Below are 11,728 nucleotides of genomic sequence, written 5' to 3'. Positions count from 1 at the left end.
CTGGATTGTAGCATTCTGTAGATGATTCACAGAAATCCAATATGTGAAGTAAAGACAATTTGATACCGTAGAGTTTAACTCTGGGTGTTAAAATAAATAAATAAAAATATATATATATATATATATATATATATATATATATATATATATATATATATATATATATATATATATATATATATATATATATAAAAAATACATACAGACTTCAGTATATGATTTAATGTATGTGAAGAGATTTATTTATATTTTAAAAATGTGATTATTGTAAAACGAATTTACTTTGATTAATTTGCTTCTTTCCAAGTTTTGGACAATTAAAATGGCATTATAAAAACTATATAAATATGTGGATTTTTTTTTTCTCAACTAATCATTTGTGTCTTCGCTTGTTTTTATTTCGCTTTCACCGGAAAGCTTAACCGCCACATCTATGTGAAATTACACGGAACTGTTCCTCTCTTCTTAGTACAACGTCTGCTTTCAGCAGAAGACGTTACGCAATAGCACTCTGTTCTTATCATGCAAAATGCAATTTATAACATCCAAAAGACTGTAGAGAAACGGCATATTGACATAAGCGAATGAATAAGATGCTATACTGCCACCTTGTGGAAGAGCATCATTACTATGTCTGCCCACAGGTATTAGTCAAAGCTGAAATCGTCATACAGCGGAACACGGTGAATTCACTTTTGTGTTCCTGCTGTGATCACATTCACAGAGGCGTTGCCATAACAACATGTGCTGCAGTTCCACTGTGCAGCATCCAGTCGTAAGACTTCACGGGCTATAGTGTGTAAAGAAAGTAATCAGCTTGGTAGGCCGTGCATGAGAGGAGCACGCAGCCAGCCTTGGGGTGCAGTGGGCAAGGGGGGCTGCTCCTAGTTTTAGGCAAAACCCAAGATAGATTTCCAGGCCTATGAGTGTCTCTTGTTTCTCGTTCACTCTGGCCAGTGTCTGCTGTTTGCTCCTTATATGAAATGCTGCATTTTAGTTTGATTCTGTTGGGGGGGCTGAGTTGCAGTAATTCCTGCTTATTTTTTATTCCGGCCCGTTCTGGATGTCTTGGTCTATTTGCCCTGATGCATTTCATGTAGATTATGATGTTCAAACACAGTTTCTTCTTTAAATAAACCAGCATTTTGTCCTTCCATTTTCTGCAAATTTGTGTCCTATCCAGGGTGGCTGGGGGGGGGTCGTCGGAAGTCACTATCTTGTTGTTGGTGAGAGCCCAGCCGTGTACAAATAGCACCCCCCTGTGCCCCGAATGCACATACCCATTGCACACTCAGACCATTTACTCTCACATGCACAGCTATGGGTAACTTGGCAACTCCAAACAACCTCAGCATGTTTTGGGATTTGGGGGGGGGCAGAAAAAACCAGTGTATCCAGTAGAAAACCCTACAACGATAGGGGGGGGAGCATGCAAACTCCGTACATGGACCTACGGCGGCCTCGCAAAACCTTGGTCCCTAAGGTGAGGCAAAAGTGCTAATTAATGCACCACTGTGCCCCTTCCTGGTGTTTTGTTAAATATTAATATATAGTTAACTAAATAAAAGAGGAGATTCATGCAAAAACCTGTATGCGAACGGCCGAAATCAGTTTTACATTAATTTGACGGAAGTTAACGAAACACTGAACTGCCCAATAAGCTCTGTTCTCTTTGGTCACATGGTCGCGGGGCAGTGATACATTGATTCTCTTCCCCTTACGCACTGTGTGCCCTGTGTAGCGCAAACCCAAAGGCGTCCAGTTAGTAGTACAATTTGCAGCAGTAGTGATAAAGGTGCAGGCGTTGTTTTCTAGAACCACACCACATGAGCATTTAGACAGCAGCATGCATCAGTTCTGCTGCCCCTCCATGGTGAGAACCATAATCTTTGCCTCCCCTTGTCCTTCATGCTCAGGGGGTGGTCACGGTAACATTGGCCCAGGAAGGGAAGACGTCCAGCTGGAACATGGCTGTGCCCCAGGTGTTGATAGCGATGTTGATCATGACGACGCCAACGACGTTGAGCCCAAGGCCGGCCTTGGCCTGGTGATGGAGATACATAATGACCTTTAAATCTGGAGTTTTAGGAGAGCAACTCCGTGTTCTGAAGGTTAAAGGGTCTTACCATGTCCATGACCTTCAGCTTGCCATAGGAGAAGGCAATAGCGTTGGGTGGAGTAGCCACAGGTAGCATGAAGGCCATGGAGGCGCAGATGGTGCAGGGCAGCATGACGTAGAGTGGGTTCAGGTGAATGGCAGTAGCCTGTTGATAGAGAGGGACTGTCTGAAGACCATTCTACTTCAATCCATGAAGTGAAGAACTGCATCAACTGCTATTTCAGTAACTCCTCCCCCTACTCTGCGTTAACAAAGTGTCTGAAGAATCACACACTGCGTGTCAATCGGCTGCCTACTCTTTGCAACGTTTTAAGGGAGAAAAAAAGCTACACGTGCTCTGTTTTTTTATAGGGATACATAATGGCCTCATGAATGTTCGTTCGCTTTTGATTCTTTTCGAAAGTGACGTCTATGTTCTGGCCGTAAGTGTCGGCAAGCTCTGGCTCACCATGGAGGCCAGGATGGGCAGGAAGAGTGTGGTGGTGGCCGAGTTGCTGGAGCACTCTGTGAAGGTCCCGACCAGCAGGCAGAGCAGCAGGCAGATCACGAAGGGTGGGACCTGCTGCAGGGGGGCCAAACTCTGCCCCAGCCACAGGGACAAGCCAGACTTCTGAATGCAGACACACCGGGTTTCAGCGTAATCACGACAATACAGGTGCAGGTTCTCTCGCACTCCAATAGTGAGAACCGAGAGAGAGAGATGCAAACCTCGCTGCCCCGGGCCAGAGCAAAGCCCCCTCCCAGCAGCAGGATGATGTTCCAGGGCATCTTCTCATGTACAACCTGCCAGTTTAGCAGGGTGGGCGGGGCCTTCATGCTCTCACCTGAGGGAAGTTGGAATCAGGTACAGAAAATGTGGATTTTATGCACTGGGAACCGAGGACTGGAATTCCTACCAAGGTCGGTGAAATATTTTAAGTGCATTTGAAGTATAATTAGAGTGAGAATCTTAAAAAGCAGCATTAAGCAACGGAACATCCTAATTTACACTGCAGGATCTTTCAGACGCGGCGACTGATCATTACCATTATGACACAAATGTTAATTCACCAATGTGGTCTAATTATTCTGGCCTTTGGGAGCTTGGTAAAAGTGCAGCAGATTTCAGAAAGTAGGCCAGGCTGAAAAATAACACATTGCAGGGTATCTGCAAACGTGCAGCTAAACCCTAATTCTGTGACTGGCACATGAGTGTTGTGTGATTTCATCGGCTTTGCCTTCGCATCCATTTCTGCTGCTCTCATCACCATCGACGGCATCACTGTGGCGGAGACAGGAGGCGTTGGGCAGCCTGGAGGGGATTATGAAGAACAGTGTAGACATGAAGATGGCGACCGTGCCATCAGTTACATACCTGCAACACAGAGACGGGCATGTTAACGCAAAGGCTGCGCGGAAAACAACGGTGGGTCTCTAATACAGGTACTGATTCTCTTTTATGCGATTCGCTCTTCTTGTGGGGTTTATCACGAATCGGGAGTCATTTCCTGGCTCTCCAATGAAAAACGCATTTCACTAAAATTACATTATTTCTGGAGCGTGGAAAAAATACACTTTCTCAGAAACTACTCTACAAAATAAACCTAAAGCAACATAATCAAACGCCACAAATAGAAATCAATCTGTACACTGCGATCAGTGGACGGCTGAGCATTTTAAATGGACTCGCATGGATTCTTGTCAGCGAGGCAGAAATTTCAGCGTCGATAAAATGCGAGCTAATCTCACCTTATATTCACAATTAACAATGATGATAGTTAGCTGACTATCTAGCTATCGACTGTCCCTTGTTTAAATTAGCTATATAAAGTAGTTCACGTAAACAACCATCATGAATACAAACGTGCTATTTAAATAGATGACTTCATAAAACATATTTCCATTGATCACTTAGATGTCGGATGCTATCATGGGTGAATGGACATACTCAAAATCACAACAGTCGATAACTAGACACAATGAAAAGCAATGATATGAAGCACCCTCTTCTACAGTCCCTCATAAGACCCATTAACTCACTGCTTGTCCATGTTGAAGAGCACGGTAGCCCAGCCAGGGATAAATCCAGGCTCCCGCGTAAACCAGAGTAGCACCAGCAAGATGAAGATGATGAGGACAGCGGCTTCTGCAAAGCTCATCCTGCCCAACTTCTTGTACTCCGCACGCATTACCTGGTAGGCCTCCCTGTCTCCTGCATTCTTTGAGCCACAGCCAAAAGATCTCTTCAGGCTGAAATTTGCAGAAAGGGTGCTGTTGCGTTTACCTGCTAATCATGGTTCTATATAACTGACCAGATACTACTAGTCCAAGTAGCACTGCGAAGATCCCCGTCTTGCAGGCTACATGATTTTGCAGCTGAAAAATAAATTAAACACCAGAGCTTGGGGCATCCTTCCCATAGCTGGGCCTCCTACACAAGTCATGCATCTTGTAGATGAGATGCTTCAATCCAGAGCAATAGCTGCACATAGATTTACAGTTTTACAGCTTTACTGTAATTCAGTTTAAGTTTCCTCCAAAATAACATGTTTCCCAGGGATCAGAAAATGCAAACTTGCCGCCAAGCTTCCAGTTCCTGAAACCCTGCTTTCCCATTGGCTGTCAAAGGGGCACCAGCAACGAGTTGCAAACCCATTAAAATGCATAATCTGTATCAAGGGACTGCTTGCATGTGCCGTGTATGGGTCAGTTTTATATTTAACGGAGTATTTCATAAATGTTTTATGTATTTGCCTGCCTCTGTGCTGGAATTTTAGTGTGACGTGATGCGTCGCCTTGAAGATGAAAGTACATGGCAGTAGATCTTAACAGCAGATGGACTTACTTGAATCCCAGGAACATGAACTGTAGCCACATCCAGGAGAAGACCAGCATGCAAAGCATGTTGGGAAAAGCAAAGCCGAACCAGCTGGCAAAGTTGATTACGCCTTTGTTATCTGGAAAAAGCCTGCAGCAGCAGGGAAATTACCTGTGTATGACTGTCATGCTTACAAATACAATTAAAAGTCTTCGTTTAAATGGGTGTAATTTTTCTTTAGCTTGTGGAAGAACCAATTACAGAAGTTCATGTGGAAACCAAGTTGGAAATAGGCATAAGCTCTAAATGCTGCATTTAATTACATTAATTTTTAACGTTATTACTCAGTTAACGCCTCAACATCTAATGATGTAATTGTGTTAATATTCAACTAAATGGTGTCAGTTCTAGTAGGCCGGAGCCCGGATCTCTCTGTGTGTATCTGATCAGAGATGGCTCTGAAAGGCTGGTTGCAGGAAGAGAGCTCACTCGTCCACTTGGCCCTTGAGGATAAGGTTGGGTGTGGTTCCTGTGAGCGTAGCTGTACCGCCAATGCTGGCTGCGTAGCACACACTGAGACTCAGCCCTTTGGATAGCTGTAAGTACTTCTCCTCTCGGGCCCGCGTCTTCTGCTCGGAGAAGCTGTCCGCCACTTCAGTCTCCATCGCCTCATCTAAGGGGAGCGGACCGTTATATCCCCGCATCTCCACGTCCCTCACCAATGCAATGACTTTTCTTTCTAGAAGCTTCCCTCTGGAAAATTCCCTGCAATTTATATTCTACCATAATCCCTCTGATCAAATCACAGCACTGTGCGTCAAGTTGTGCAAAATGCCGAATACCGACTAACAGAAGAATCGTGTTCTTTAGTGTCTGACCTGCTGAATCTAAGCAAGGCTTGAGCAAAGGCTGTTCTGCAGCAATATCCAGCTCAAGCTATTTTTAATGTCCTGCACAATCATTAAAATGAAAAAGGGTAATGTCTTATGTTCAAGTTAACATAGAAAATGCATGAATTCTTTTGATTTATGCATGCATTTTCATAAGGGGGAATGTAAAATCTACCTATTCTTCTACTGGAGCTTTCACCGGACAATAGTAACCTAAAGCAGCCCCTGCTGACTTGGTGAAGCTCAGATTTGGCCTTTCATAGAAGATCACTGCACACGTCTGGTAAACCAGCACTTCCATTCTTCTGGAGATGCTCACGATGAAAAAGATGCATAATGAAAGTGACTAATTTGCTATGTAATTCAGTCATTCTGTTGTATGATGCATCGCTGCTCTTTTCAGAATTAAATGCATCTGGTAACATGGCATTGTACTGAGTAACCTCGCTTCTGTTCTGTGCAGTGTCGACTCCATCTCTAGGTGGAATAGACAGTTGCTTGGGGCCCCTGAATTAACAAGACTGTGCAGGAAATGAAGTGATCATCAGTTTTCTTGGAAGGTAAAGCTTTGCCTAGAGCCTCTGAAATGGCAGCACTAGCCCTATTCCTGTGTCTCTGGTGGCCCCATCTTGAGGGTGAGGTTCCTGCCTTTTTTCAAGTCCTGCAGGCTGACTTTCTGGTCCATGACCAGGTCCGTCTGGAAGGCCAGGTTGTCATGGACAGACTGGTTGAGCTCCTGCTCGTCCGCCCGGGCCTCTGTGTCGCTCAGCTGCTGCAGGACGGCCTGTGCGATGGGCAGCATCATGGCTGTGGAGGCCGTGTTGCTGATCCACATGGATAGGAAGGCTGTTACGCCCATGAAGCCCATCATCAGCCTGGGAGGAGAACCAGTGGGTGGAGCTTCATGCTTACAATGGGGCAAAATGGCGGTTAAGGACAGTGTTTCTCAACCCAGTCCTCGCGGATCCCCAGAAGGTCCACATTTTCACTCCCTCCCCACTCCCAGCCAATCAGGAGCACCAAATTCCTGGTACAGGTGTGTTGGGAGCTGGGAGGGAACAAAAGTGGGGACTGTTTGGGTTTCCCTGAGGACTGGGCTGAGAAACACTGGTTAAGGAAACCTTTAGATCTTTAAATCTTAGAACAGGCACTAACTGATCCGTAGGAAAGGCATCAAACTAACTTAGCAAGCTGTGCTTGAGATGTAGTGCATGTACCTGAAATTAATAAGTAAAAGAAAAACAATGTGTGTGAGTGTGCAGGTATGTGTTGGTGTGTTTTGCTAAAGTTCTTTGGAGGTTTTTGAGATGAATATCCGCAGGGGCATAGTGAACACTCAGAAAACATACCTTTGAAGGTGTCCATACTATTAACAAAGCTTGTTATTTAAATGAGCTTACAAAAAGCTAAGCTTGTTATATACTTCCCCATGTTTTCAGTTTGGCTGAGGAGAAGCTAGGTATCCATCCATCCATCCATCCGTCCATCCATCCATCCATCCATCCATCCATCCATCCATACATCCATCCATCCGTCCATCCATCCATCCGTCCGTCCGTCCATCCATCCATCCATCCATACATCCATCCATCTATCCATCCATCCATACATCCATACATACATCCATCCATCCATTTTCTGTACCCGTTTGTCCTATGCAGATTTGGGGGACCTGAGGAACAGGGGCCAAGGCAGGGAACAGCCCAGGATGAGGTGTCAACCCATCGCAGGACATAAATAAACAAACGTGTGTATGACTGCATGTGTGCGTATATGTATTGCCTGTATGAGTATTTGAGAGTGCATTTGTGCGAGTGTGCCCCTGTGAATACCAGTGCCCCTGTGACTGCCAGTGCCCATGTGAGTGCCAGTGCGCATGTGAGTGCCAGTGCCCATGTGAGAGCCAGTGCCCATGTGAGTGCCAGTGCATATGTGCATGTGTTTCGGGCTGGTCCATACAGTGCAGGTCTGACTCCCACCAGCAGCAGCACGCGAAGGGCAATGCGCCTGTGCAGTTCCCAGGACTCCACTGCAATGGCCACCAGCAGGCCACCGATGAACAGCATGTTGGAATCCTTCAGGTACTGCACACAAACCTAAGGGAGGAAGCAGTGTGTGGGACCAGCTGCAAGCAGCCTGTTCTTTTGGGTCCTTAAGCAGTCATGGGTGAAACTGAAGCTTATTGAATGGTGGGAAGAACGTATGTCTGTGACCATGCAGCTTTAGTCATGTTAGTTCTTCGGTTCACCTTCCTTTTGCACCCTACCTCCTCAGACACCATGATGCCCATCGAAGGGAAGAGGATGACAGGAAGGAAAGCGGTGACCGCCAGCGGCATGCACTCCGTGCACCAGTACAGGGACATGAGGATGATGACGAAGCCACAGTTTGCTTCCTGAATCATGATCACAGGGTAGGAGATCAAGTGAGTAAGTGAGTAAGCTAATAAGCAAGCGAGTGAGTGAGTGAGTGAGTGAGTGAGGGAGAGAGTGAATGAGTGAGGGAGCGAGTGAGTGAGTGAGTGACTGACTGAGTAAGGCAGTGAGTGAGGGAGTGAGTGAGTGACTGAGTGAGTGAGCGAGTGAGTGAGTGAGTGACTGAGTGAGTGAGTGAGTGATTGACTGACTGGGTGAGTGAGTGAGTGAGTGAGTGAGTGAGTGAGTGACTGACTGACTGAGTGAGTGACTGAGTGAGTGAGTGACTGACTGACTGGGTGAGTGAGTGACTGAGTGAGTGAGTGAGTGACTGAGTGACTGAGTGACTGAGTGAGTGACTGAGTGAGGGAGTGACTGACTGAGCGAGCGAGTGAGTGACTGAGTGAGTGACTGAGTGAGTGAGTGAGTGAGTGAGTGAGTGACAGTGAGTGAGTGACTGAATGAGGGAGTGAGTGAATGAGTGTCTGACTGACTGAGCGAGCGAGTGAGTGAATGAGTGAGTGAGTGAGTGAGTGAGTGAGTGAGTGAGTGACAGTGAGTGAGTGACTGAGTGAGGGAGTGACTGAGTGAGCGAGTGACTGAGTGAGTGAGTGAGCGAGTGAGTGACAGAGTGAGTGAGTGAGTGAGGGAGTGACTGACTGAGCGAGCGAATGAGTGACTGAGTGAGTGAGTGACAGTGAGTGAGCGAGTGAGTGACTGAGTAAGCGAGCGAGTGACTGAGTGAGCGAGTGACTGAGTGAGTGAGTGAGTGACTGAGTGAGTGAGTGAGTGAGTAAGCGAGCGAGTGACTGAGTGAGTGAGTGAGTGAGCGAGTGAGTGACTGACTGAGTGAGTGAATGACTGAGCGAGTGAGTGACTGAGTGAGTGAGTGAGTGAGTGAGCGAGTGAGTGACTGACTGAGTGAGTGAGTGAGTGAGTGAGTAAGCAAGCAAGTGACTGAGTGAGCGAGTGAGTGACTGAGTGAACGAGTGAGTGACTGAGTGAGCGAGTGAGTGACTGACTGAGTGAGTGAGTGAGTGACTGAGTGAGTGAGTGAGTGAGTGAGTGAGTAAGCAAGCGAGTGACTGAGTGAGCGAGTGACTGAGTGATTGCCAACTGTAAGTGAAAAAGCTGAAGCCACGAGTAACTTGCTGATTATGTGAGGAGGCGAATGGATAAATGAGTGAGTGAAGATATCGGCCAGGAGAGATCCAAAGAGAGCCTTCAGCGTGTCTTGATTACTCCATTAGTTGAAGTGTAATAATGCTGCATTATGTAATAATTCGACAAAATGTAACAAATTTTAATAATAATAGCACCTTCGTTTGTAATAATCTATGGCATTGTGTAATAGGCAGCTTGCCTGCAATATGTAATAAATTTCCCTGCATTTTGTAATGAATTACTACATATTATGGTGGTTATTACAAAATGTGGGAGTTGCACTTTTAATGATGAAAATCTATTACTGTGCAGTATAAAATAAACAACCAATCTGACAATACTGACAATCTGTTGAATTATTACATAATGTGGTGTTATTACATAATGCATTGTTACAAGGTCAAAATCCCCCCCCCCACCAAAACATTTAATATTTATAATATTAATGACACTTGAGATTTATACAGTGCTTTTCAAAACCCAAAAATATTAACAACATAAAAAAACACAAAGACTGAACTTGAAAGTTTCAGAGAATACAAATGATTAAAGATGAGATCTGATGACTGGGAGAGGGAAGATACAGATGTCAGAGGGAAGGAAATGTCAAAGAAGACGTGCCGCCCTAGAGAAGGCTTGGTCACCCAAGCTGTGGAAGAAGGAACAATGAGGAGCCCACAGGAGGATGATCTATGAGCATGAGAGAGCTGGTAGGGAAGGAGAAGATCAGACAAATAGGGGGGAGCAAGATTAATGAGGGCCTTATAGATGGTAAATGGACTGCATTTATATAGCGCTTTTCTACTCCTACGAGTACTCAAAGCGCTTTACATTTCATGCCTCACATTCACCCATCCACACACTCATACACACACCGGTGGCAGCGGCTGCCATGCAAGGTGCCAACCTGCTCACCGGGAGCAATTTGGGGTTCAGTGTCTTGCTCAAGGACACTTTGATGGGGTCAGGAGGAACCAGGGCTCGAACCTGCAACCCTCCAGTTGCCGAACGAAAGCACTACCTCCTGTGCCACCATCTTCCCCAAATATAGGTCAGGAGAAGGGTGTTGAATCTGAAGTGAAATTTCGCGGGGACCCAGTGCAGGTCAGGGAGAATGGGGGAGAGGTTCAGTGCAGGTGCGGACCGGCCATTGTGAAGTTTGGGAAATTTTAGGTATATCGCTAACGATCAGGAAACTGGGTAAGAATGTTTCAGAAACATCAGATCAAAGGATTGCTTCAGAAACCTGTGCTCTTCACAGTTATAAACTAAGACAATAATTATGCCTCAATCCTTATTCCCTATATCTCGTTCCTTGTATCATTCCTCATTGCACTACACAACTTCAATAGATGTACATTACTTCCTGTATTCAGCATATTTTGTTTCCAATCTGTCCTGTTTGTCACAGATTTACTTCTCAGTCTGTGCTGAATATTTTCATTACAATGGCAGGAGATACTTCTACTAGATTCACAAATACAAGGTTTATTTGTTTCAGATAAATCAACAGCTGCTTATTTTGAACAGTTTTTTTTTTCAAAGAGAAGAAAAATTCAGAGCACATTTACCGGAGTTTTGATGACCAACGGTAGGGGCAGGATGAGGAGTGGAATGATGAAGATGATCAAATAGTTTCGGTGTGCCCACAGCCATTTCAAACAGCCCCCCATTGTGGAGACCTGGATCAAACCAACATCTGAAAGACAGTCAGGCTCATGCAAGCCTGAGATATCATAATGGTCAGATACCTTATTGGAACCTGCAGGATCCATCCTGGGCATTTATATGTATCGCAAGAGTGGAATTAAACATTAACCGGTGAAACAGAGCATGGCATCACAAAACAATGAAGGTTTATGATGTTTGAGATTAAGTTTTACAGAGCACTGCATTTGATTGACAAAGACAGGCACATACACACGCGTGTGCGCATGCAGGCACCAGCATATATTTCCACCTCTATCCCAGATTTTTTGCCAAACGTACGCAGGGTGCTTCTTCACTGGTGCAGATAGTACCTGAAATAAGGAATTATACACAGCAGCAGGCGTAGAATGAGCTCAATGCTGCCCCCTGCAGGACCACAAAGTTCTGCCTCAGACATTCATGGGCTCCTTGAAAAAGTGACCATCACTCCCACTCTGTTAGAACACGTTCCTCTGAAAACTGAGCTGAAATCTTTTTCATGATGTTCTCATCAGCAGGTTTATGAAAGAGAAAAAACTGACGAGGTGCAGTTTAGAGAGTATCGGTCCGCTGAGGGTTTACCCTGAGACCCTGAATCATTTACCACAAGCCAGAAAGCAATCAGGCTGGCGCTGGACAAAGAGCAGCACTGAAA

The 11,728-nt window shown here is 45.3% G+C and overlaps 1 protein-coding gene across 4 annotated transcripts; it reads right to left on the bottom strand.

Annotated features, from left to right (window-relative positions):
• Nucleotides 1–219: 219 nt before the first annotated feature.
• On the bottom strand, nt 220–11,615 carry LOC125713466 (solute carrier family 13 member 2-like). 4 transcript variants are annotated; one of them, XM_048984628.1, is made up of 13 exons: nt 11,406–11,615; nt 10,956–11,110; nt 8,073–8,201; nt 7,766–7,902; nt 6,455–6,681; nt 5,406–5,589; nt 4,944–5,066; nt 4,139–4,348; nt 3,337–3,473; nt 2,828–2,943; nt 2,568–2,729; nt 2,127–2,264; nt 220–2,044 (listed from the first exon to the last, which is right to left on the bottom strand). In XM_048984628.1, the coding sequence occupies exons 2-13, from the start codon at nt 11,055–11,057 to the stop codon at nt 1,913–1,915; spliced, it is 1,797 nt and encodes a 598-aa protein (XP_048840585.1). In that variant the 5' UTR covers nt 11,058–11,110; nt 11,406–11,615; the 3' UTR covers nt 220–1,912. The 4 variants fall into 4 exon arrangements, with proteins under 4 accessions (XP_048840585.1, XP_048840583.1, XP_048840582.1 ...); XM_048984626.1 differs by lacking the exon at nt 11,406–11,615 and adding an exon at nt 11,305–11,385 and having other exon boundaries at nt 3,337–3,410; XM_048984625.1 differs by lacking the exon at nt 11,406–11,615 and adding an exon at nt 11,305–11,383.
• Between the last annotated feature and the right edge of the window lie 113 nt (nt 11,616–11,728).

This window comes from Brienomyrus brachyistius, chromosome 18 (genome assembly GCF_023856365.1).
Source record: "Brienomyrus brachyistius isolate T26 chromosome 18, BBRACH_0.4, whole genome shotgun sequence".
NCBI classification, from domain to species: domain Eukaryota; kingdom Metazoa; phylum Chordata; class Actinopteri; order Osteoglossiformes; family Mormyridae; genus Brienomyrus; species Brienomyrus brachyistius.
This window is presented reverse-complemented; position numbering and strand designations above follow the sequence as displayed.